This window comes from Hyperolius riggenbachi, chromosome 3 (assembly GCF_040937935.1).
Source record: "Hyperolius riggenbachi isolate aHypRig1 chromosome 3, aHypRig1.pri, whole genome shotgun sequence".
NCBI classification, from domain to species: domain Eukaryota; kingdom Metazoa; phylum Chordata; class Amphibia; order Anura; family Hyperoliidae; genus Hyperolius; species Hyperolius riggenbachi.
The window spans coordinates 501,969,201-501,996,781 of NC_090648.1; the positions used below are offsets into that span (position 1 = coordinate 501,969,201).

At 47.5% G+C, this 27,581-nt stretch overlaps 1 protein-coding gene across 1 annotated transcript in view; it reads left to right on the plus strand.

The window, feature by feature from the left end:
* Positions 1-26,576, plus strand: part of CKAP4 (cytoskeleton associated protein 4) — a 32,305-nt gene extending 5,729 nt beyond the window's left edge. Inside the window, exon 2 of the mRNA XM_068273114.1 lies at positions 25,162-26,576. Within this exon, the coding sequence (XP_068129215.1) occupies positions 25,162-26,496 (1,335 nt within the window). The 3' untranslated portion in view covers positions 26,497-26,576. The remainder of the gene's footprint in view (positions 1-25,161) is intronic.
* The last annotated feature ends 1,005 nt before the right edge of the window (positions 26,577-27,581 follow it).

Consider the following 27,581-nt stretch of genomic DNA (forward strand, 5'->3'; position numbering starts at 1 on the left):
CTGCCATTTGTGAAATTGTTGGAAAAACACATTTCCAAAATTAAAAAACCTCAACGAAAACACATTCGCAATGCAAGGCAAAGAAATGACGACTGCGAGTCTGAGGCTTAGCTACCACTCCACAACGCAATTGCACTCTATGGGATGCAGAGCCTTCTGTGCCCCTTCTCACTTGGGTGATTAGCAGGTGATTCCCGCTAATCGCCGAAAGCGCTAGCTTAACCTATGTCAGTGATCTCAGTGCCGCAATTGCCGTTGATCGCGGGTGTTTTGCAATGAGCGGCAAGCGCACAGTGTGTACCCTGCAGTATTTTGCCGCGATTCAGGAGCGATTGCGATACAGTTCTTTTAAAAGCGCTGATCGCGATTGCTCTGAATTGCAGGAGTATACAGTGATTTTACCACGCTAATTGCTGTAAAATCGCCCGTGCAAAACGGTAGCACTAAATGCTACCGTTTTGTGCTTTTAAGTGTGAATGGGCCCTCACTGTCCATAGGTAAGTATCTGACTTTTTTTTTTAAGGACACCGAGTACCTTTTAAAAAACACAATTTGTACTTACTTGGGGCTTCCTCCAGTCCACCACAGGCCGCAAGGTCCCCTGGCATTCTCCTGTCTTCTCTCTTGGTCCCGCAGGCTGCTCCGTTAATTGGAGACTTCCACCTGAAGTCGCCAGTAAGAGTCCCCGTTGCTCAGGCAACGAGTCGTCATGCTGCCTGGCGTGAGAGTCCTGCGCATGCGTGGTTCAGAGTTAGAGAACCGTGCATGCGCAGGACTCTCACGGCGGCCGGCGCAGTGGAGACTTGTACTGGCGCCGCCGCCTGTGGGAGCGGGAGAGGCCAGGAGGATCCCGGGGTACCTCGTGGCCTACGGTGGGCTGGAGGAAGCTCCAGTATCTCTTTAAAGAAGACCCGAGGTAAGTGTTTTAAGTCTTCAAGGAAACCTTAACTGAGAGGGATATGGATGTTTCCTTTTAAACAATACCAGTTGCCTGGCAGTCCTGCTGATCTCTTTGGCTGGAGTAGTGGCTGAATCACAGACCTGAAACAAGCATGCAGCTAATCCAGTCTGACTTCAATCAGAGCACCTGATCTGCTGCATGCTTGTTCGGGGGCTGTGGCTGAAAGTATTAGAGACATAGGATCAGCAGGAGAGTCAGGCAACTGGTATTATTTTATATCCTTCTCAGTTTAGATTCCCTTTAAAGAGAATCTGTAGCGTTAAAACGTCCCCTGGGGGGTACTCACCTCGGATGGGGGAAGCCTCAGGATCCTAATGAGGCTTCCCACGCCGTCTGCCGTCCCTCGGGGGTCTCGCTGCAGCCCTCCGTACAGCGGTGACGTAATATTTACCTTTGCAGGCTCCTGCGCAGGCGCTCTGGCTGCTTTCGCTCCGAAGGAGGCGGAAATACCCGATCTCAGTCGGGTCCGCTCTACTGCGCAGGCGCAAGTCTCCGGCGCCTGCGCAGTAGAGCGGACCCGACTGAGATCGGGTATTTCCGCCTCCTTCGGAGCGAAAGCAGCCACAGCGCCCCCGCTGGAGCCTGCAAAGGTAAATATTGAATTGAACAGTCGGCACAGTCGCCGGCTGTTCGGAGGGCTGCAGCGAGACCTCCGTGGGACAGAGGACGGCGTGGGAAGCCTCATTAGGATCCTGAGGCTTCCCCCACCCGAGGTGAGTACCCCCCAGGGGATCTTTTTGTCGTTACAGAGTCTCTTTAAGAAGACACAGAGGCATGTCCTTTGCACAATCACATGCCTCTGGGTCTCGCTATGGCTGCCTCTAGTCCCTCCCCCTCCCCTGGGGTCTGCTGTGCCCCCCTGTAAAAAGCTCCCAGCTAGCGACAATCTGCTTGTCGCTAGCCTTCTGTTTACCTGCAGCCTGTCATTCATTCTGGGCTCACCCCGCCTCTGTCCCTGCCGATGCCCGCCTCCGTGAGCTTCCTCCAATTGGAAGCTAAGCCGCGACCCAGAGGGTACCTCCCAGGTCGCAGCTTTGCTTCCGATTGGAGGAAGCTCAAGGAGACGGGCATTGGCGGGGACAGAAGCGGTGTGAGCCCAGAATGAATGACAGGCTGCAGGTAAATAGAAGGCTAGCGACAAGCAGATTGGAGCTTTTTTCAGGGGGGCACAGCAGACACCGGGGGAGGAGGAGACTAGAGGCAGCAATAGACACAGAGGCATGTGATTGTGCAAAGGACATGCCTCTTTGTCCTCCTAAGATTTAAAGCCTCGGGTTCTCTTTAAAGAGAACCCGAGGTGTGTTTAAAGAATGTTATCTGCATATAGAGGCTGGATCTGCCTATAAAGCCCAGCCTCTGTTGCTATCCCAAACCCCACTAAGGTCCCCCTGCACTCTGCAATCCCTCATAAATCACAGCCGTGCTGTGAGGCTGTATTTACATCTGTAGTGTCAGTCTCAGCTGCTCCCCCACCTCCTGCATAGCTCCGGTCCCTGCCCCCGTCCCTTCCCTCCAATTAGCAGGGAGGCAAGGGAGGCAGGCGGGGACAGGAGTTCTGCAGGAGGCGGGGAGAGCAGCAGACTGACACTATAGAGATAAACACAGCCAGCTCTGACAAGCTGTTTGTCAGCAGCACGGCTGTGATTTATGAGGGATTGCAGAGTGCAGGGGACCTTAGGGGGGTTTGGGATAGCAACAGAGGCTGGGCTGTATAGGCAGATCCAGCCTCTGTATGCAGATAATATTCTTCAAACCCACCTCGGGTTCTCTTTAAAGAGAACCCGAGGTGGGGATCGTACAAGCAAAACTATACACAGAGGCTGGGTCTGGCTATAGTGCACAGCCTCTGTTGCTAGTTGAATCCCCGCTAAGTCCCCCCTGCGCTCCGCTCTCCCCCATAAATTACAGCCACGCTGGCGACACGCAGCGTGTCGCAGCGGGCTGTATTTACCTCACTAGTTTCACTCACGGCGCTCCCACGCCTCCTGCAGAGCGCCGGTCCCCGCCCACGTCCCTTCCCTTGCCGCTGATTGGAGGGAAGGGACGCGGGGGGAGCGGCGTGAGTGACATTAGTAAGGTAAATAGCGCGGCCGTAATTTATGGGGGAGAGCAGAGCGCAGGGGGGACTTCAGGGGGATTCAACTAGCAACAGAGGCTGTACACTATAGCCAGACCCAGCCTCTGTGTATAAATTTCTTTGTACGATCCCCACCTCGGGTTCTCTTTAAAAAAAAAAGTCTGATACTTTACCTCTGGACAGGGAGCTCTGCATCCTATAGATTGCAGTTGCATTTTGGAGTGTTAACTAAGCCTCATACTCGCGGTCGACCTTTCTTTTTTGCCTTGCACTGCAAATGCGTTTTCGTTCATGTTTTTCTTAAAGGTGCTCAGTGTTCCTTTAAAGAGGAACTCCAGTGAAAATAATGTAATAAAAAAAAAGTGCTTCATTTTTACAATAATTATGTATAAATGATTTAGTCAGTGTTTGGCCATTGTAAAATCTTTTAAATCCCTGATTTACATTCTGACATTTATCACATTGAGACATTTTTACTGTTGGCAGGTGATGTAGCTGCTGCATGCTTTTTTGGCAGTTGAAAACAGCTGTAAACAGCTCTTTTCCCACAATGCAACAAGGTTCACAGACAGGAAACTGCCAGGAGTACCACGGTCCTCAGAGTTTCTTGTGGGAGGGGTTTCACTACAATATCAGTCATACAGCGCCCCCTGATGGTCTGTTTGTGAAAAGGAATAGATTTCTCATGTAAAAGGGGGTATCCACTATTGGGATAAAGTTCAATTCTTGGTCGGAGTTTCTCTTTAACCTCCTTGGCGGTATTGACGAGCTCAGCTCGTCAATGACCGCCGGAGGGCGCCGCTCAGGCCTCACTGGGCCGAGTTTGATCATTTTTTTATCGTGTTACTAACGATCGCCGCTGCTCGCCGCCGATGCGCCGCTACCCAACGCGAAAGAGCGCAGACCCCGTGCACAGCCTGGCCAATCAGTGCCAGGCGGCGCTGAGAGGTGGATCGGGACTCCCGGTGATGTCACAACGTCGATAACGTCATCACGATCGTCGCCATGGCGACAAGGGAAGCCCTAAAGGAAATCCTGTTCAGAACGGGGTTCCGGAAGGGCTTGATCGCTGGCGGCGATCGGAGGGGTGGGATGGAAGGAGCAGGGAGGGGGAATCATGTAGCTAGCGCTAGGCTAGCTACATGATTTAAAAAAAAAAAATACAAATAAAAACCGCTGCGCAGCCACCCTGGCAAAATAAATAGAACGCTAGGGTGGTTAAGTAACTAACTTCACATTTAATTAAACAGTACCAGTTGCCTGGCTGTCCTGCTGTTGTTCTTTGGCTCCAGTAGTGTCTGGTAAAGCTCTGACCCGCTGAGGTCTCTGAGCTGTGACGACAGTGGTTATTCATTTGTCTCTGCCAACCCTAAGAGAGACAATACAAGGTACAGGACATTTGACAATTTATTTTGTTTGCCTTTAGTAATGCCAAGAAATTCATCGCCGCTCAGACTGGGTCAGAGCCTTAAAGTACACCGGAATGAAGCAGGATATGGAGACTGCCATATTTATTTCCTTTTAAACAATGCACATTGCCTGGCTGTCCTGCTGATCTCTCTGGCGTCAGCAGAGTCTGAATCGCACACCTGAAACAAGCATGTGGTCATGCAGTCACATATCAGTCAGAAACATCTGATCTGCATCTATTGCTAGGTTCACACAATACAATTTTTTGTCAGATTTACTGCCAGATCGATTATTTTCAATTGGTCTGATCTGATTTCTGATCGATTCTCAATAGCATTGAACGGAAAATCTGCCAGAAAATTGTATCGTGTGTACCGAGCATTAGGCTAAAAGTACGAGGCTGACAGCACAACAGGCATGATGTGCGTTTTTATGTCTTTGCTGCGTTTTTGGTGCAGTTTTGTATGCGATTGCGCTTCCTTTTTTTTTTTTTGTGTGTGTTTCACAATTGCGTTTTTTATTTATTTCTCTAGTCAAAAGAGTACAATACAGTAACATTTTTCCCCCCAAAAAAACACATTCCTCTGTGTCTCCATTGAGATGCATTGAGGGGAATTTACGTGCCTTTTTGAAAACTATGCACGCGTTGTGCGTTTTCAAAAACGCACATATATGCATTTTTACATGTAGCCCATTGACTTTCATTGGCGGCAAAAATGCAGGCATTGCTGCCTAGTGTGCTCCTAGCCTTAAGGTGCCCATATAAGAGGCAGATCTGAACGAATATGGTCAGAGAGACATCTGTCGCCTGCCCATACACCCTGCAGACCGATCCCCAATAGATCTCCGCATCTGGAAACAACTTAGTGATTCTGCGTGCCTGACACCCCATCCCCCCCCCCCCGGTACCCACGCTCTGTAAATTTTTGCCTTTTCCACTGGCACAACTCCCAGCATCCTTTGCTGTCACCGCAAGTGCTGCACCATGTGGCACATTTCTCGTACAGGCACTCTGTAACGGGGATGACAGCGCATGCAGCCGGGAGACACGTCAGCAGGGCAGATGAGACTTTACAATGCAGCGGCAAGGGGGGGGGGGGGGGGAGGCAGGGCCGGGGGTCCGTCACGTACGACAGTTGTCATCATATATCATATCAGACACCGTTACTGCCAAGCACCTGATCAAGCACCTGCGACTGAGATTCTCCAGCGTCTCCAATCAATCCTTTCAACCAACTTCACCCCGAAATCGATCCAAAGGGTGGTCACTTTTATGGAACCAATTTTTTCCCACAATTTGATAAAACGATCAAATCGGAAGGTCCATCGGGCAGCAATATCTATGTATGGCTACCTTTTAAGACAGAGGATCAGCAAGACAGCCAGGCAATGTGCATTGTGTAAACAGAAGTTATTAATTCAGCCGACATACCCCTCTCACTTCATGGCATTGATTCATTAAGACACATAGCATGCTTTATCAGAGATAACACGCCTTATCAAAGTTAGCACGCCTTATCAGAGTAGCACAGGGAGCGCTACAAACTTATGCCTGCTAATTGGCAATGACGAGAGCTTCACTCCTCCTGCCCTGAGCCCCTGCGGGTTTGTAGCGCTCACTATGCTACTCTGATAAGGCGTGTTAACTTTGATAAGGCGTGCATGTCTTAGTGAATCAAACCCCAGATGTGCTTTTAAAAAGCAGGCTTGAACTCAGAACTTCCTCTCTGCTCTAAACGATAAGCAACAGCATAATAATCTTTTAAAGAAAAACATGTCTTTGTTACAGCTGATACACATCCTGCCATGAATCTGCAGTGTGTCTACTTCCTGCTTTCATGGAAGCAGACAAAGGGTTAACGTCCTGTGTTTACAAATTAGCTGCTCTGCTGAGGCAGCCAGCTGACACAGCTGAGAGATCAAATTACAATTGTGACTAGCCACAGATAAGGGGGAATTAGACAGGCTAAACTCTCTAAATACATACAGGGTGCATTTCTCTGTTTTCCTTCTATCCTGTGCCAGAGTTCAGGCCCAATGTCTCATTTTCCCTTGCCGTCCCCATTTGCTGTCACAGCTCTGCACATAACCTTTCAGCAAAGGTATTTTTGGATCCGACGTAAAGAAGGTTAAGTGTACAGGGGGGTGTATTTCTGTACATGCAACTAATGCTAGGAATGAATGGAAGAGGCCCCTCCCCTCAGGGCTGCTGTGTGCAGATGGCCTGTCACTTATAGGGGGGCAGAGAGCTGGCCCTCCCCAGGATTGCAGTCAGTGCAGTGCACACACCTGACCTCATACCAGGCTATAGAAAGTCAGCCCTGCCCAGGACTCCTGAGGCTCTCTGTGTTGTGTAACTTCTCACAGGAGTGTCAGGACGACACCCTGCAGCTTCTTTGTCTTATACAGGAAGTCTGAAGTGTGTAAAGTCACAGCGTTCTCACAGTGTCACAGTAAACATGTGGTCAATGGGCTGAAGTGTGCCAAATACAGTACATGGTGGCTGGGATATCACCAGGGCCCCTCTGGCAGCAGCTAAACGTGATCGCTTGGGCATCCCAGCCAATGAGGTTTCTGTTTTAAAGGATCCGCGGTGATTAAAAAACAAATCTACTCACCTGGGGCTTCCTCCAGCCCCTGTCCTGTGCCCTCGCCGCAGCTCCGCTTCCCGCTGGTGGCCTGGGGTCCTCTCCGGTGCAAGATGCCCACTGCGTCTGCGCGAGCGGCTCTCTGCGCTGACGTCATCCGGACTGTACTGCGCAGGCGTAGTACTTCTGCACCTGCTCAGTACAGTCCGGATGACGTCATTGCGACTCCGAGAGCCGCTCGCTGAGGCGCACTATATGCCAACATAGCGAGGTCGGCATCTGTACCGGAGGGGACCCGAAGCCAGCGTAGCTGCGGCGAAAGCACAGGACGGCTGCCAGGGGGCTGGAGGAAGCCCCAGGTAAGTAGATTTTTGTTTTTTTTAAAGGGAACCTAAACTGAGAGGGATATGGATGTTTCCTTTTAAACCATACCAGTTTCCTGGCAGTCCTGCTGATCTCTTTGGCTGCAGTAGTGGCTGAATCACACACCTGAAACAAGCATGCAGCTAATCCAGTCTGACTTCAGTCAGAGCACCTGATCTGCATGCTTGTTCAGGGGCTGTGGCTGAAAGTATTAGAGACACAGAGTCAGCAGGAGAGTCAGGAAACTGGCAGTGTTCTTCCCAGGCTGTTTTAGCTGGATGCTCCACCCGGCTAGTTTTGGTGAGCACCCGGCTGTCATCGGCTCACCACCTCCTATTCTGTAAGCAGAATTGTGAAGAAAGGCACCGGCCCTGCATTCTCTCATATCGCCCCACCCGGCTACTTTTTATTGCTACCCGGCTGGAAAAAAAATCTGGGGAAAACACTGAACTGGTATTATTTTAAAAGGAAAAATCCATATCCTTCTAAAGGTGGCCACACACCATACCGTTTTTTTTTAAATATCTGTTCAATTTAAGAATTGCAATCAATTTTTCTGACTGATTGTAACATTTCAAAAAATTTGACCAATGTACGACGACACACACCTATGTTCACATTGTCCCCAATTATGATAAAAATGATTGGAAACTCTGAGAAAATTGCTAGGGTGTGTATATTAATAAATTGGCAATCCAACACCCACCATACAATCTTTAGAAAGATTGAAGAAAAATATCTGGCATTCCAGATAAATAAAAATCGAAGAAAACGGGAAATCCGTTCGGATTTTTCATTTGAAGGAAAAAAAAGCTTTTGATTTTTTTTCAGGAGATCCGATCGTTTTTATCGAATTGCTGTAAAATCTGATCATTTTGTTGTATCGTGTGTGGCCACCTTCAGTTTGGGTTCCCTTCGATCCTCATCAGTGCCTGGCATGGATTAATCAGTCTGAAACAGTCTGTATGCATGTTGGATTATTGTGGCTCTGTAAGATGTTAGTCCTCTTTCCTTCCTTCCCCTGCTGAACTACTTTGACTCTTATGATGGGTACACACAATGTAATTTCCCTTTAGATCCACTGGTAATCTGACCGGAAGTTGTGTACATATCCAAACTGGATTTATTGTCTTAAGTTGTCCATACACTGGTCGATTTGTCATCAGATCGACCAACAGATACTGTAGATCCCTCTCTGATCGAATCTGATCAGAGAGGGATCGTATGGCTGCCTTTACTGCAAACAGATTGTGAATCGATTTCAGCATGAGATCAATCACAATCTGTGGAGCTGCCCCCCCCCCCCCCCCCCCCCATTCATTACCTGATCCGGCCGGCGCAAGTCACCGCTGTCATCTTCTCCATTCTGGGCTCCAGCTTCACTTCCTGTCTGGGGAAGTTTAAACAGTAGAGGGCGCTCTACTGTTTAAACTTCCTGTCGGGACAGGAAGAAGTGAAGCCTGCCGGAACCCAGCAGAGAAGGAGCACTCCCGACCCGCCAGCGATCGAGGGAAATCTTCCGCACGGATGGATCGACGGGAACGTTCGGTTTCGGGTGGAAATCGATCGTTCGGTCAGTGTTTGCGCAACGATTTCACAGAAGATTCTATCGCAGTGATCGAATCTGCTGTATATCGGCGGGAAAATCGTTAGGTGTATGGGCCTCTTAATGGTAACGTCCGAAAATCATTCCTATTTTTGGTCGGGATGCCTCTCTGACATTTTAGAAAATAATCGGTTCAATCCCGTCGGATCGGATGGAAAGTTGCATTGTGTGTAGCCAGCATAAAAAGGTATCTTTGCTGGGAAAGCTAGGTCTACATTTACTCTCTGGTCCCTCGCAGTAGTTTTGTTTCTCTCCAGAGTGCCCTCCCAAACATCGCTGACCACAGCTACAGTCTAGGGCTGCCACACATGTGCGCGTACATCCATGCGTTTTTCTCCATCGCTCTCCTATTGCCAGGAGCACTCTGCACTTTTAACCACTTGATGACCGTGGGCTTAAACCCCCTGGCTATTTTTCACTAATTAGGCCACTGCTGCTTTGAGGGCTCGCTGCAGGGCCATACAACTCAGCACACAAGTGATTTTCCCCCCCTCCCCCCCCCCCCCTTTCTGCCCACCAACAGGCTCTGATTAGTGGTGCAGTGTTTGTTTTTACAAATATTTGTGTTATATTTTTAAATCTATTTTTTTATATTTTTACTACCCACCCTCCCTCACCCCGCCAGCCAATCAGCACGATCGACTTTCTAAGCATCAGCCTATGAGAGCCGATTGCTCTCCTGCCTCCCAGGGGGGCAGCAGTGTCACACGGCTGTCCCCAGTACCTGGCCTGGTGCCCCTGTGGGTGGCAATATGTGGGTCGTACCACACGCACCCTTAAGGAGCGTATGGGGGAACACACGCGTAATGTTAAAAAAGGTTTTCAAAATCATAGTTTATCTGCACATTTTGGAGAAGAACATTCTTGTGATGCTAGTCTATTATCTTTTTGTGGCATATATAAATTGATCCCAAACTGGAGGGGATGTGATAGGTTAAAATCCATCTCCCAGGAGGAGACCAGATGGATTTATAATTTGGGTACTTTAACCCCGGGTGGGCTGAACATTGATGTGGATATTAAGTGTTTTTTGGGGGATTAGAATCCCCATATGCTAATTCCTATGCTAATTCCTATGGTCGTCAGGAAAAGTTTTAATATTTTGTATATTTTAATGTTATACTGTAAGCGGAGTTTCCTCTGTTGTGTTGGGCAAGGTTTTGTAATATTATTGACAGTTATGGGCTGTGGGGATATTGTTGTGGATGGTTTTCTTTTTCTGCCGCCTGTATATATAAACCTTTTGACACGCCGCGCTGGGATTGATCTGCGTCCCCACTCGTAGGTTGGAGTGGTGGAACGCTTCAGTGGAACGCTGCGGCGCCATGTCTACATGTGAGGGGAACGTAGGTGTAGGAGGGGCTGCCGCGTGAGGCCTGATGATTGGCTCTCGTGGCGTGGGGAGGAGGGGAGCACTTGGGAGGGTGGAGAAAGGCGCCATGACGCTAAGGGAAGGTAGATTTGCATAAAAGGATGTTTCTCCGCACAGTTCCCCAGCCTCTGATGAGTCATTATGACGAAACATGTAAGGCGGGGTTACTGATGCGGAAGAAACAGCTGATCCACGTGGGCAGAGCGGCGTCCTGAGCAGTGGGATAGCGGGAGTGCACACCGTATCGTACTCAGCAGAGGGACTACAAGTGCCAGCCGGGGCCCAACAAAACGGGGGAGAGCCCGTATCAAACAAACTCTGTGCTTTTTTTAAAAGAAGGAAAATTGTAAGTGCAATCTTTTTTATATAAAAATAAATATCGCTGATTTTACACTATGTGAGGCATTTGTTTTGAGGTAACAAGTGCATGGAAGTCGGCATCTAATGTGAAGGGGAAAGTATAGGAGAATCAGTTCCGGTGGTGACATACAGCAGATCGGTGTGGTGGGGGACGGCCCGAAGTGTCCCAAAGCGCTGATAGACCTAATTGAGGTCTGTCTTTCTGGTGAGTGTCTGCACACCGGGTGATGGTGGAGGATAGATGAAGATAAGAAGTTATTATATTGTGATCCTCAGATGCGGACTCAGCGGTTGATGCCTCTTTATGCAAATTTAATCACATGAACTTGGTTGTGTAGCGCCATACCTTCTGTTTTAAGTGTATAAAGGTGTGACCAGAAGGGGCAGCTTCAACTTTTATTGCTGGACTCTATATTTTAGAACCTTGTATGTGTGAGGTGTAGCGCTAGACTCCTTATGTGAACTGTCCCCAGTACAGCGCTGCTGTAGATCGCAGCGCTGTACAATGTAAATAGATGGTTTCACCGTCTAACAGTCTCCTAGCAGCGATCGGTGATGGGAGACTGATGGCGGAGCGGAGATGTGCGCACATTCTCCTGCAAATCCCCGCCCCAGGACTACACGCCAATTGGCGTTAGGAGGTCCTGGGGCTGCCGCCATGTCCACGCCGATTGGCGTGGAGCGGTCTTTAGGTTGTTAAATTGCGCAAGCGCAGAATGCTCCTGGCAACGGGAGCACATTTAAGAAAGTATTGTGGACATGCCCATGCATGCACAGCAGCCCGCCTGTGGTCGGCAATGGAGGGCATCTGAACTGCAGCGAGAGAAGTGATAAACCTCAGGTAAGCCCAACTCACCCCCCTCCAAAGCTCAGATATCCTTTAACCGAGTCATTAATCATATAGTGCTACCCCCTATAGTACTTACCTGAGGCTTCCTCCAGCCCCTGGCAGCTACTATGTCCCTCCCTGCATCTCCGCTCTCTGCCGCTGGCTCCCGGTCCCCGAAGGTGCGCAGGACGACCTCCAGGTCACCCTCTACTGCGTCTGAGTCTGGGGTCTACTGCACAGGCACAGTAGTTCTGCGCCTGTGCAGTACGCTCCGAACCACGTGGAGTTGATTGACAACGGCACTCATGCAGACGCAGTAGAGGACGTCTGGCGAGGCACTATTGTGAACTGGGAGCCAGTGGCGGAGATGCAGCGAAGGACATAGCGCACAGTGGGTAACTTTGGCGCCGTCAGAAGACGAAGCCGAAGTTACATTTAAAACACTGTAATTCGGCTGCAAGCAATTCGGCTGCAGCAATAGCTGGAAGCCAAATTACATCATTCCCCACCATTCACGTGGACCTGGAGGGGGAATAGTAATTAACGCCACCGGGACTTGTGCAGGAGCAACCATATAGCGGCTCTATCCTGCGCCCAAGTCTCCCGGCAACGATTTCATAGGTATGCCCGGGTAAGTAGTATGGGGGCTAGCACTATATGATTGATTGACTCCTTTAAGCCTGGTGTACACAAGTTTGATTGGCCAATCACTTAACATAATAGGGCTGCCAGTCAACTGGTATTGTTTAACCTCCCTGGCGTTCTGGGTAATGCGTACATAAGTACGCATTACCGGTTTTGTTAAATATTTTTTTTTCCTTGCTGTAGCTAGCGTATTGCTAGCTACAGCAGTACGCCATGCCGTCTGCATCCACTCTCCCAATCCCCGCCGGCCATACTTACGCGACCGAGATCCCGCGAGAAGCGTGACTTCCTATCGTCGCTTCTCCCGTCGCCGTGATGATCGGACGTCATGACATCATGGGGAGCTCCGATCCTTCCCATTGAGCAGCCTGGTGGTGATTCGCCAGGCTGCGCTAGGCGTCTCGGGGGGGGGGGGGGGGACAGCCCCTTTAGCGGCGGGTCGGCGGGTAACAGTGGCGATCGGACAGAACATGTAGCTAGCACAGTGCTAGCTACATGTTCTGAAAAAAAAAGTAAGTAAAAAGACCCTCCAGGGGCTGAGCAATCCTCCTTGCCGTACATGGATGAGCTGAGCTCGTCCATACCGCCAAGGAGGTTAAAAGGAAATAAATATGGCAGCCTCCATATTCTTCTCACTTCACGTTCCTTTAACTCTGAAATTATCGTGCAGAATGCAGATGTAAAAGAAACCATGATGAACTGGTTCATTCACAAGTTACAAAAGCAACCATGCACGAAGATTGCATATAGTTCTTTCGTGAGACGTTTGACGTCTGACGTATCGTAATTATCTGAATCTCTTACCTGCTGTTGCCTGAGGTCATTTTGTCAAGAAAATCAAACCTCCAACAATGAGATTGTTCCACCAGGGCTGGGGGTGCTTCTGAAGATCAAACAACAGTCTAGAGACAACACAAAAGACTTGTTCTCTGGTTGCTATAAGCCGTATTGATAGGTAACCATCACCAAGGTGACAGTCGTCTCCGGGCAGAATTAATTACAGACCACTTGATGGCTTGGAAAACCGAGATCCCTTATTGTTCCAACAGGACTATAGACCTTGCTATGTGCACTGGTGCGCAAAGTCATGAATGAGCGAGTTTGGTGGGGAGGATCTTGATTGGCCTGCACAGAGTCCTGACCTCAACCCAATAGAACACCTTTGAGATGAATCGGAGTGGAGACTGTAGGTGAGGCATCAGTGGCATATCTACAAATCATGGAGCCCCCCTCCCCAGCAAAACTTTGATGAGCCCTCTCATCGTTCACACCGCTTCCCTTGCCTCCCCTTGTGGCCCTCACAGCCTTGGGGCCCATCTCACGAGGTTCATAAAACAAGCGTGGCCATTACACACCCATAACAAGTGTAGCCACACAAACACCTGATCTGATGTTTAGTCCCCTGTGTTGGAGGAAGGGAAGGTTAGTAGTCGGGGCCCCCCACAACTCTGGGCCCCCCTGCGATAGCAGGGGCTCCTCCCCACTAGTTACGCCCCTACCAGGCCTTCTCTTCCAACATCAGTGCCTGACTTCCTAAATGCTCACCTGGATCAATGGTCAATCATTCCATAAACTCCCTTCTAAACCTTATGGAACATCCAGGAGAGTTAAAAATGTTACAACTGCAAAAAGTTGTCCAACTCCATATTAACGTAAATGTGAAGCAAGCTGAGAAATAAGTTAGATACCGATGCAGAGGGAAGGCTCTGTATCCCATCCCTGTCCTCTCTCCGAGGTCTCGTTCCAACAGTGTTTCCCGTTTGAAATTCCTTCTTCTGAGAGTCCTTCTGAAGACGGGTGGCTTCCTAGTGCGCAGTATGGACTCCCTGGTCTTTAGAAGAACTTGGGGAGGTGAGGACTACCGAAGCCTTCATGAGGACTCACGAAGGTGTTTTCAACCAGTTGGTTGAATAACTTGGATGGTGGGAGACAGCAGTGGAATGAGTGATCCAGGGCCTTCCCCTCTACATAGGTATTCATTTTTTGTAGGTGGCTTCAGTATTATTTCAACAGCTACAGATTAAGAACAGTATGTCATTAAAGTGTACCTGTAGTCAGATACCTTCTTCAGTAGAGGGAAGTCTCTGGAGGGTCCAGAGGCTCCCCCGATCTTCGTACGCTCTCCCTATGCTGCGCTGGAACCCACAATAATCTTCAAAGTAAATGTCAAAGTTGCTCGCAACACAAAGTGCCGCATTTCTCGGTATATGAGACACACTTTTTCTCCCCCCAAAAATGGGGAGATGAAGTCATTGCGCCTTGTATATCGAAGACAGGGAGTCCCGACTTACGAACCGCCGACCCGCCGCGATGTTGGGGACTACCTGTATTGTCCCCCATGTCTCCGCTGCCCCTTGTGTATCCTGCTCATCACCGTGTATAACTATCAGAAGCGGAAGCACAGCTCACCTCATTTATGGCTCCAGCGGCGATGACGCAATCAGCAGAAGCCGGCACTAGGGGAACAGTGAGGAAAAGGAGAGATCGCCCCTGGATGAGGTGAGCAGTGCTTCCGCTTCTGATAGTTATACACGGGGCAGAGGAGGACACTTGGGGGATGCAGGAGGACACTATAATTTGCGGAAAACGCATGCATGAGAGGCTCTGTGCTACTGTGCAGGTGCAAACCCACTGGAGCATGCGCTGTGCTTGTATGCAAAAGGGGGTGTGGCTTCGAGGATGAAGAGGGTCTTGGCCATTAGCGGAGGGGTCATGGTGGTTCAGGGAAGCCTCTGGCATGTCCAGAGTTGTCCCTCTCTTGTGGTAAGTATCCAACTTTTTGCCCCCTTGATTACAGGTGTACTATAAAGTTTGTGTGTGTAAAGGGCTGGCATCCCAAGCCCTTCAGCAGTATAGTGTAGGTGAGTATAGAGGGGGATTTTGGGTGTGAACAACCATCTTAGGTCAGTTACGGCTGCCAGTGTTTTGGGATATACAGGTGAAACTCGAAAAATTTGTGCAAAAGTTCATTTATTTCAGTAATTCAACTTAAAAGGTGAAACTAATACATGAAATAGGAATCATTTACTGGTGTTTTGGGTTAATTGGCTGATTAGAGTCTGACACTTAAGGCTCATACACACATCAGACCATAGTCTTTTGAAAATGAAAGATCACAGACCAATTTTACCCCCTTCCATGTAGTATGAGAGCCATACCTACACTGTCTATTTTATGGAGCTGAACTCCCCATCAGACAGAAATATTTGCAAGTTGCTGAACACAAAGATCCTGTACAGACACAAAAGATCAGTATCTGCAAAAGATCTGTTCCTGCAAAAGATCCGTTCCTGCAAAATGCATTCCTAGTCTATGATATCTGCAGATCATCATACACACCTTGCTTAACAGACATTCATCTGCAGATCAGATCCACCAGGATGGATTTTCAGATCTGCAGATGATTGTCTGATCCGCAGATGAATGTCAGTTAAACAAGGTGTGTATGAGGATCTGCAGATATCATAGACTATGAATGCAATTTGCAGGAATGGATCTTTGGCAGGAACAGATCTTTGGCAGGAACAGATCTTTTGTGTCTGTACAGCATCTGTGTGTGCAGCATCTTGCAAAGATTTTTTTCTGATGGGGAGTTCAGCTCCATAGAAAAGAGTGTGAAGATATGGCTCTCATACTACATGGAAGGGGGTAAGATTGGTCTGTGATCTTTCATTTTTCAAAGACTATAGTCTGATGTGTGTATGAGCCTTTAGAGCCTAGAATATTGAACATTTTCACAATATTCTAATGTGCTGAGATTTTGATTTGGAGGTTGTCTTAAAGTGGATCCGATATAAACCTTTACTCATTGCAGAATTGTGTTCCTTTCATATAGTTTATAGGTCATTCCTCAAGCCAAATACTTTTTTTGTTTTGTTTTAATACTCTAATCCCCTGTCATGCGGACCAGTGTTTGTACTCTAATTCCCTGTAAACTAAACAAGCCTCGCCCACAGCTTTTCAGAGAGCCTTGGCACTCAGTCCCAGGTAGCAGGGGCTTATGGGAGCTCAGTCTGGGCAGGAGGAGGAGGAGGTTACTAGCCATTGATTTCAGAGGCGGAGGAGAGGGGACTGAATTTACACAAAGGCAAGCTGATAGCATCTCCAGCCCTCAGCCTGTGACAATGTGACAAACAGAACATGGCTGCCCTCCTTGTATCACAGCAATAAATAATCATAAACTTTTGAAGCTATTTGCAGCTAGATTTGCTGTCTAAACTTTAGATAAGATATATAGACAAGTTATTTGTTATAGTTACTTTTTCATCTCAGATCCGCTTTAAGCTGTAAGCCATAATCATCAAAATTATAAGAAATAAAAGCTTGTAATATCTCGCATCGGTATTATTTAAAAAAAAAAAAAAACACGTGCACGCCATAGACTAACATGACTTCCGGGAAGATGCAGATCGCCTGCTAGTCGATGCATTGCTGCAGCATTAACGTAGTTCTTGACCTGCGTTGGATGCGGCGAAAACGTCACGTCCGTCGTGTTGTGCTGTAATGTCGCAGTATAAAAGTCTCCACAGACTTTCATTGCTCAGCGGTGGGTTCAGTAAAAATACCACACCGCCTCGGTGTAAAAGGGCACTCAAAGTTCATGTGTGTGTGTAAAGGGCTGGCGTCCCGATACCTTTGGCCATGTAGTGTAGGTAAGTATAGAGGAAGGGTTGTGGGTTGTAGTTATAGAGGGGGAGTTGTGGGTTTATAGAACCAGCTTAGGTCAGTTACGGCGGCAGGTGTTTTGGATATATAAAAGAAAGTGTCGTTAAATTGGGTTTTAAGGCTGTCCCAGTCGAGTGGCGCCACATTTTTTGGCGTTACTAAAGGCAAACAAACTAAATGGTAAGATGAAACAGAAAATGTCCTGTACGTTGTATTGTCTCTCTTAGGGTTGGCAGAGACCAATGTATAATTGTCACTGTTGTCACAGCTCAGAGACCTCAGCGGGTCAGAGCTTTACTTGCAGCTGTTGTTTTCCTGGCAGCGGGACTGATGTGATGCGATTCTGTCTGGCAGCATGGATGCCGGCATTGACAGTGACCTACCAGCGGCAGTAATGGGGGTGCAGAAGAACAGGCCATAGTTACTGGTAGCGTGTTGACAGTTGTAGTTACAGCAGCAGGCTGTGGCTGCTGGTAGTGTGTTGACAGTTGTAGTGACAGTGCAAGGCTGTGGCTGCTGGTAGTGTGTTGACAGTGGTAGTGGCAGTGCCAGGCTGTGGCTGCTGGTAGTGTGACAGTTGTAGTGGCAGTGCCAGGCTGTGGCTGCTGGTAGTGTGTTGACAGTTGTAGTTACAGCGCCAGGCTGTAGCTGCTGGTAGTGTGTTGACAGTTGTAGTGGCAGTGCCAGGCTGTGGCTGCTGGTAGTGTGTTGACAGTTGTAGTTACAGCACCCGGCTGTGGCTGCTGGTAGTGTGTTGACAGTTGTAGTTGCAGTGCCAGGCTGTGGCTGCTGGTAGTGTGACAGTTGTAGTGACAGTGCCAGGCTGTGGCTGCTGGTAGTGTGTTGACAGTTGTAGTTGCAGTGCCAGGCTGTGGCTGCTGGTAGTGTGACAGTTGTAGTGACAGTGCCAGGCCGTGGCTGCTGGTAGTGTGTTGACAGTTGTAGTTGCAGTGCCAGGCTGTGGCTGCTGGTAGTGTGCTGACAGTTGTAGTTGCAGTGCCAGGCTGTGGCTGCTGGTAGTGTGACAGTTGTAGTGACAGTGCCAGGCTGTGGCTGCTGGTAGTGTGTTGACAGTTGTAGTTACAGCACCCGGCTGTGGCTGCTGGTAGTGTGTTGACAGTTGTAGTTGCAGTGCCAGGCTGTGGCTGCTGGTAGTGTGACAGTTGTAGTGACAGTGCCAGGCCGTGGCTGCTGGTAGTGTGTTGACAGTTGTAGTTGCAGTGCCAGGCTGTGGCTGCTGGTAGTGTGCTGACAGTTGTAGTTTTAGCGCCAGGCTGTGGCTGCTGGTAGTGTGTTGACAGTTGTAGTTGCAGTGCCAGGCTGTGGCTGCTGGTAGTGTGCTGACAGTTGTAGTTGCAGTGCCAGGCTGTGGCTGCTGGTAGTGTGACAGTTGTAGTGACAGTGCCAGGCTGTGGCTGCTGGTAGTGTGTTGACAGTTGTAGTTACAGCACCCGGCTGTGGCTGCTGGTAGTGTGTTGACAGTTGTAGTTGCAGTGCCAGGCTGTGGCTGCTGGTAGTGTGACAGTTGTAGTGACAGTGCCAGGCCGTGGCTGCTGGTAGTGTGCTGACAGTTGTAGTTTCAGCGCCAGGCTGTGGCTGCTGGTAGTGTGTTGACAGTTGTAGTTGCAGTGCCAGGCTGTGGCTGCTGGTAGTGTGACAGTTGTAGTGACAGTGCCAGGCTGTGGCTGCTGGTAGTGTGTTGACAGTTGTAGTTACAGCACCCGGCTGTGGCTGCTGGTAGTGTGTTGACAGTTGTAGTTACAGCACCCGGCTGTAGCTGCTGGTAGTGTGTTGACAGTTGTAGTTGCAGTGCCAGGCTGTGGCTGCTGGTAGTGTGCTGACAGTTGTAGTTTTAGCGCCAGGCTGTGGCTGCTGGTAGTGTGTTGACAGTTGTAGTTGCAGTGCCAGGCTGTGGCTGCTGGTAGTGTGCTGACAGTTGTAGTTGCAGTGCCAGGCTGTGGCTGCTGGTAGTGTGACAGTTGTAGTGACAGTGCCAGGCTGTGGCTGCTGGTAGTGTGTTGACAGTTGTAGTTACAGCACCCGGCTGTGGCTGCTGGTAGTGTGTTGACAGTTGTAGTTGCAGTGCCAGGCTGTGGCTGCTGGTAGTGTGACAGTTGTAGTGACAGTGCCAGGCCGTGGCTGCTGGTAGTGTGTTGACAGTTGTAGTTGCAGTGCCAGGCTGTGGCTGCTGGTAGTGTGCTGACAGTTGTAGTTTCAGCGCCAGGCTGTGGCTGCTGGTAGTGTGTTGACAGTTGTAGTTGCAGTGCCAGGCTGTGGCTGCTGGTAGTGTGCTGACAGTTGTAGTTGCAGTGCCAGGCTGTGGCTGCTGGTAGTGTGCTGACAGTTGTAGTTGCAGTGCCAGGCTGTGGCTGCTGGTAGTGTGACAGTTGTAGTGACAGTGCCAGGCTGTGGCTGCTGGTAGTGTGTTGACAGTTGTAGTTACAGCACCCGGCTGTGGCTGCTGGTAGTGTGTTGACAGTTGTAGTTGCAGTGCCAGGCTGTGGCTGCTGGTAGTGTGACAGTTGTAGTGACAGTGCCAGGCCGTGGCTGCTGGTAGTGTGTTGACAGTTGTAGTTGCAGTGCCAGGCTGTGGCTGCTGGTAGTGTGCTGACAGTTGTAGTTTCAGCGCCAGGCTGTGGCTGCTGGTAGTGTGTTGACAGTTGTCAACACACTACCAGCAGTAGTGTAATTTTACCTTATGACGTAATGACATTTAGCAATTCTGGATTTTAGTCATGTTTTACCTCATGAGGTAAATTCTGAGGTAATTCATGAGGCAATTTGCATTCATTTTACCGAAAATAGCTATTCTCATGGAAATTCGGGGGTGTTAACACATAATTAACCGATCAGTTTAAGACCTGCCTGTACCTGGATGTAAAGTCAATTTGTATGTATTTTGCAGTTTTTAGTGGAGTTCCTATTACTGTTTTAGGCCTCTTTCACATTGGGACGTTGCGTTTGATGCGACGTTAAAGTCGCACAACGTGTCCCTAACGCAGCGCATGTAGGTTATGAAATTGGACGTTATTTTGCACTGCGTTATGTGTCTCTCGGTGCGCCGTTTTCGCTGCATACTGATGGAACGAAAACGGCGCAAGCGTTACATTTTTTTTTTAAAACAAAAAACCTTACTGAGCATGTGCCACACACACAACGCAGCAAATGTATTGCTAAACGCACAGCCTGCAGCACTTTCTAAATATTGCTGCACGTTACACACAACGCAGCGTGTGCACTGTGAATGTCGCACAGACTTTGTATTGCTGTGCGTTAGTCTGCGGTATAAAATTTTCGAACGTGCGACTTTAACGTCCCACTGTGAAATAGGCCTTAGTGTTTTTCCTATTCAGGCTGTGTAATAGAGGAGAATGGTAGAAATAAAACTCCAAATATTCACTGGATTTTTTTTTTTTTATATAAGGGATGCCTATAAATATACTTTTCATCAGTTGCTACATAATCAAATACACCTCCCCCCCCCCCCCCCCTAATAAAACATCTTCCAAAGACTATCCTAACTTATGAAAGACAATTAAGGACGATTATTATTTATTTACTGCATGCTTACTGCTGAAATACCTCACGTTTTACCTTACTTTATGTATTTAACTCATGTTTTACCTCATGTTCGGAAATGGAAAAAAATCTTTCGAAATTGCTTAAAAAGAAAGAGGAAAATACCTCATGAGGTATTTTACCTACAAAAAAATATATACCTCATATAGCTACCAGAATTGAGGCCAATGGGATCTTTTTATTGAGATGGTGAAATCACAAAGGCTGCGATGTCATTCAGAGTCTGGCCAATCGCAGAGCAGGACCTGCCGGCGGGTTCCGGAATGCTGTTTTTTAGCCACGGCTTCTCCTGTCACTTCTGATCTATTCTTGGCTCTTGTTGTCGACACAGCAGAGGTGGAATCCTGCAGATCGCTGAAGCTTCCGATAAATGGAAGCTGCGATTCTTTTGTGCTGGGATGGAATTTTTGAGCACATTTCTGATTCATTCTGGGTATTTTGTAGTCTACATTGTTGTTTTGTTTGTTTGTTTTTTTAAATGTTTATTTCTCATTTCAGGGTGGTGGGCAGAGTTGCCAAATCATCACTTTTAAATATTGACAGATCTCAGTTATGCAGGTTCTGGGGCTATATACACAATTGTTAGTCACAAAACCTGTATAATTCATACCTGTCTGCATTTATTTACAAGAGGTACATGGAGGCTTCCATATTTATTTCCGGTTAAACAATACCAGTTGCCTGGCAGTCCTGCTAATCTGCTTGGCTGCAGGAGTGTCTGAATCACACCAGAAACAAGCATGCAGCTAATCTTGTCAGATTTTACAATAATGTCAGAAACACCTGATCTGCTGCATGCTTGTTCAGGGGCTATAGCTGAAAGTATTGCAGGCAGAGGGTCAGCAGGATGGCAACACTGGCAGTGTTTTTTATTTTTTGTGCCCCTTATCGGAAGGATTATTTTTACCCTTAAGCATAGTACCTACTGCAGACTTCCCATACCACTACCTCCCCCCTTGACCCTATCCCTTCTGATCTACTTCAGCCTCACTTCACGGATCTGGCCCCAGTCCTCACTACCATGTTTAACCTCTCCCTATCCACAGGCACCTTCCCCTCAGACTTCAAGCAGGCCACTGTACTGCCTCTGCTCAAGAAACCCTCCCTCGACCCCTCGCTACCCTCCAACTACCGCCGGATCTCCCTCCTCCCCTTCGCCTCAAAACTCCTTGAGCGTCTGGTTCACAAACGCCTGACCCAGTACCTCAATGCCAACTCACTACTAGACCCACTGCAATCTGGATTTCGGCCTGCCCACTCAACCGAAACGGCTCTCACTAAAGTGGTCAATGACCTTGCCTTAGCTAAAGCTGAAGGTAAATACACCATTCTCCTCCTCCTTGACCTTTCAGCAGCTTTTGATACAGTAGATCATCCCCTACTCCTCCAGTCCCTCCAATCCATGGGCATTCACGATCTCGCCCTGACCTGGCTTTCATCCTACCTCTCCAACCGCTCCTTCACGACCTCCTTCAATGAGTCCTCGTTCACCCCCAACCACCTCTCAGTGGGAGTCCCCCAAGGCTCGGTCCTTGGCCCTCTACTGTTCTCCCTATACACATCCTCCATTGGCAAGGTTATCTCCTCCATGGGTTTTAACTATCATCTGTATGCAGATGACACCCAAATCTATCTCCACACCCCTGACATATCCACCACTACCATGGACAAGGTCTCCTCCTGCCTATCTGCCATCTCCTCCTGGATGTCCGCTAGGTTCCTAAAACTAAATCTAGACAAAACGGAATTTATGATCTTCCCACCCCGTTCATCCCTGGACCTCCCAGATGTGCAGGTCACTGTTAACCACACTACTATTCACCCTACCTCTCAAGCCCGCTGTCTGGGTGTCACCCTGGACTCCGCACTCTCCTTCACTCCCCACATCCAAAACCTCACAAAGTCCTGCAACTTCCACCTTCGTAACATCTGTAAGATTCGCCCTTTCCTGACCCCTGCCACCACCAAACTCCTCATCCATGCCCTCATAATTTCCCGCCTCGACTACTGCAATGCCCTTTTGTCTGGACTCCCTAAGACCCGAATAGCCCCACTGCAGTCCATCATGAATGCGGCTGCCAGAATTATCCACTCCTCCCATCGCTTCACCAGGGCGGCTCCCCTCCGTGAATCCCTCCACTGGCTTCCTATCCAGTCCAGAATCAGATTCAAGATATTGTGTCTGACCTACAAATCCATCCACAAAACCTGTCCAACCTACATTTCTGATCTTACTCAGAGATACACACCAAGCCGCTCACTCCGCTCCTCCAATGAACTTCGCCTGACCGTCCCCCGCATCACCCAGTCCCATGCACGCCTCCAAGACTTCTCAAGAGCCGCTCCGACACTATGGAACTCCCTACCTCCACCCATTAGGGCAGCCCCCTCCTTCAACACCTTCAAGAAGGCCCTCAAAACTCACCTTTTCACTCTTGCCTACCACCCCTCACAATTGCTCTAAACCCACAGCCGAACTCTGGTCCCCTACCTCTCGTGTCCCTACCTCTCCCTCTAGATTGTAAGCCTTTGGGCAGTGTCCTCCTCCTTTTGTGTCCTACCTGATCATGCACCTCCATTACTGTGCACCCATGCTATGCATTTGAGTGAACCTAACTTGCCTAACTCCATGCTCCCATCCAGTGACTGACTAAGCATTACCTTGTACTCATACTGTGCTGTGTGATCTGGTTTTCTTGTATTCCTGTATTGTCATATTGCTGTTTGTCACCCCTAAATATTGTCTGTAACCTAAATTAATGTCCAGCGCTGCGTAATATGTTGGCGCTTTATAAATACAACAAATAATAATAATAATAATAGTACACACATCCAATTTGGATTGGCCAATCACTAACCAATTTTGCCAATTCCATGTAGTATAAGTATTCATAGTATTCAAAATCTGTTCGCCCTCATACTACATGGGGGTGTTTAAAATTGGCCAATCAAAATTGGATGTGTGTACCAAGCTTAAAACCTGGTACACACTTTAAATTATGATTGGCCAATCACTGACCAGTTTTACCTCCTCCATGTAGTATAATGGCCAACAGATATTGAATACCATGAGCAGATTGTGTAGGTAAACCTTCATGCCAGATGGAGGTGGTAACATTAGTCAGAAATTAACCAACCGTAATTGAAGGTGGAAACCAAGCTTTAAAGAGAACCTGTACTGAAAATAAAAAATAACCATACACAGGTCATAGTTACCTCTTGTGTAGTCCACTCCTCAATCTCTTTCTCCTCTCCTGTGTCCCATTTGTCCACTGTGATCAATGGAATTCTCCGTCCTCTATTTTGAAAATGGTCATTACCCCATAACAGCTTCCTGTTCAGCACACTGTTAAACTGTAATATCACCCACTTGAGCCATAGGAAAACATGGGCATTACCTTGCACATTCAGTTGTAACTGACAGCTGCTGATATATAACTGTCAGCAACTGGTATATTTCAGTTCTGACAAAATCTTGTCAGAACTGGAAGGGATCACTGTAAGAAGAAAATGGTGAGCTTCTGAGAGGAACTGATAGTGAGGTTAGTATGTAATAATCATTTGCAGCTGTGTTTACTCACTTCAGGTTCCCTTTAAGCCTGGTACACACCAATTATTACTATTTTCCCAATTCTTTTTTATGTTTAGAGCGCGGAATTATGTGGGGTCCCCCCTCCTGAAACTTTTTAACCACTTGTCCCCCATGCAGGCTGGGGTAGCCAGAATGTGGAGCTCCGACCGATTGGGGCTTCACACCCTGACTATACCAGCTGCAAAAAAGGTCCCTTAATGCCGATTTTTGTTCCGGGGTATCTGTTGGGGGGGGGCCCCAGGTTTATTTTGCCCTGGGGCCCCATTGTTGCTTAAACCGGCCCTGATGTTGGAAACACTACGGTAGAGACCCTGCCAGAGGCCTACAATCTAAAGCTCTTATACTACATGAAGGTGGAAAAATTGGTCAGCGATTGGCCAATCAAAATTGGACGTATGTACCAGGCTTTAGAGAGGGCTTTGGCCAGAGTTCTATGTTAAAGTGGACCTGAACTCAGAACTTCCTCTCTGCTCTAAAAGATACACAACAGCATAATAACCTTTAACGATAAACATTTCTTTGTTACAGCTGATACAAATCCTACAACAAATATGCAGTGTGTCTGCTTCCTGCTTTCATGCAAGCAGGCATGTTGTTAACATCATGTGTTTACAAATTAGCTGCTCTGCCGTGGCAGTCAGGTGACACAGCTGAGTGATCACATCACAACTTGTGATTAGACACGTTATTGTGTTTGTGCACGCAAGTGGGGCAAATATATTGGTGGAACCCTACTGTGATAAACAGGGCTGTGGAGTCGGTACAAAAATCTTCCGACTCCTCAGTTTATGAAACCACGACTCCGACTCCAGGTAACCAAAATGGCCTTGACTCCGACTCCTTAGTCTAATATTTAACAGGGCTGTGGATTTTGTACAAAAATCACCCGACCCCGACTCTTCAGTTTATGAAACCACGACTGCAACTCCGACTCCGGGTGCCCAAAATTGCCTCGACTCCAACTCTGACTCCGACTCCACAGCCCTGGTGATAAACACAATTGCCATCATAAAACTAGTACTTTTGTGCAGAGGTAGACTGTTGATGTGTGTAATTTTATAGTAAGCCTGCTTTATTTTGGTTGATGTTTACAAAGATTCCATTCTTCTTCCAGGTCGACATTCTGGAGAAGACAGTCGGAAGAGTTGAATTCATCTCAAAGGACATCCAGGAGAAACAGCAGAGCCACGACATGTCCATCAAGAACAGCGAGAAGGAGCTTGACGTAGTTGGCGTTATCCTTAAGAAGCTTCAGAAGGACCTGTCCAATGTCATCGAGGATGTAAAGGATCAAGGAGAAAGAGATCTGGTCCTTTTTGAGAAAACCATGAAGGAAAAATTCACCGAATTAAATAATTCAATTAACGATGACATAGTCGAGCTTACTGAAGTACAGAAGTTGAGCCAGGAGGAGATCAGCAATGTGAAGGCCAAAATGTCTTCCCTCGGAGACGTAAATTCAGTTACTGCCGAACTGAAGACGTTAAAAGAACTCTTCTCAGAACTAAAGACATCACATAACGCTAAGGAAAAGTCTGTTGAATGGCTAATGAACAATGCAATAAATGCTGAATCTGTTACCGCCAATAGCAATGAAATTGTGGCACTCAGAAGTCAACATGACCTTCTCAAAAGAGATGTTGAGGAGCACTTGGCCACAGTGAAAGAGTTGAAAGACAAGGTAGAGGCAAAGGAACAGTCTGCTGGGCAGGAGTCGCTGGAAAGCGTTCAGAAAGACTTTGAACAACTTTCTACGTCTGTTAAAGAGATTGAAAACAATTACGTGTCTGCAAACAACGATTTGCTGAAAGAGATTGAATCTAATCGAGATAGCGTTGAACTGAGATTGGCACCTTTAGAAGGTTCGTTTGAGGCTTTGAATTCTCAAACGTCTTCTTTTGAATCTTTGAAGGCCAGTTTTGAAGAATACAGCAGGAGGTTAAATGCTGTAGAAGAAACTTTTGCAGGTTTAAAGCACTTGACTTCTGGATCTTCTAAAAGTCCTGAAGAAACAGAAACTGTGGCAAGGCTAAAAGAAGCTCAAGAAACTTTATCCCAAAAGGTTGAAGCGTTGACATCTACCATGGGTAACCTTCCAAACACCACTCCTGACCTTGAAAAATTGCAGGTTGAGGTCAGCAGTGTCCTTGAAAGTCATAAACAACAGATTGAAGACCTGAAGTATGAGTACGACCAGTGGAAGAGCAATCTAGGCAGCAGTGGGTCCTCTGACCAAGAATCTAACGTTGGAGGCTTGAAAGCCTCCATAGGGAAGCTGGAATCAGACTTGACGAGGATGAGGGAGGCCGTGGATAGCTTGGTGGCCTATTCCGTGAAAATTGAAATCCATGATAAAGAATTGGAAACCGTAAAAGAATCCCTTGAAGACCTCAAAGAAAATACTGATAAACTGTTAGTAAAATTTGAACACATCCAAGAAAGTGTATAGCTGCGCTAATTCTGTAGGTGTGGAGAACGTAGGTTCTGAACTTTCTGAACTTGTTCTGATTAAAGTTTTTTTTTTCTGTATTTTTGTTACTTTTTTGATTTGGAGTTTCCTGTAGTGTACGATTTTGTAAACTTTTTTTTTTTTTTTTGTCTCATAGGCCTAGTCACATGAGTTTCCATTAATGATCAAGATGCCCAATAATTAGTGCTGTAGTGAGTATGGCGGAAAATATGCTTAGGACAGGCACAGAGCTGAGTTAGAACCAATCTTATTACCTATCTGCCAAAGGCGGTGGATGACTCAGTTTTCCAAATGTGGTGACTGTGCACTTAAAGGGAACCTGAAGTGAGAGTGGTATGAAGGCTTCCATATTTATTTCCTTTTAAACAATACCGGTTGCCTGGCAGTCCTGCTGGTCTCTTTGGCTGCAGTAGTGTCTGAGTCACACACCTGAAACAAGCAGGTAGCTAATCTTGTCAGATTTTTGTTGCATCTGATCTGTTCAGCGGCTAAGGCTAAACAGGAGAGGCAGAAGATCAGCAGGATAGGCAACTGGTACAGTTTAAAAGGAAATAAATATGGCAGCCTCCATATCCCTCTCATTTCGGGTTTACTTTAAAGCAGTAATTGCAGTTACATAGTTATTTTGGTTGAAAAAAAAGACATTCTGGTACCCCTGGCTGGATAGTGTACTGGTTAAAGAGACACTGAAGCGGGGAAAAAAGATGATCTAATGAATTGGTTGTGTAATATGGATAATTGCTAGAACATTAGTAGCAAAGAAAATATTCTCATATTTTTATTTTCAGTTATATAGAGTTTTTTTTTTTTATAATACTGCATCATTCTCTAATATTTGCAGTTTACACACTACTCAGCATTCTTAATGATTTTACAGAGCAGGCCAGTGAACTTTTGACCTGTCCTCTGGAGAGAAAAAGAAAATACTGTGACTGACAGTTGAGATAACAAGCTTCAGAAGACGGAGCTCTCTGTGACTTTGAAAGTCATGGAGCTCAATGGCTCTTTTGCATAGATAACAACTGGAGTTTCTTAACTCTTCCTGTACTGGAAACAATATTAGA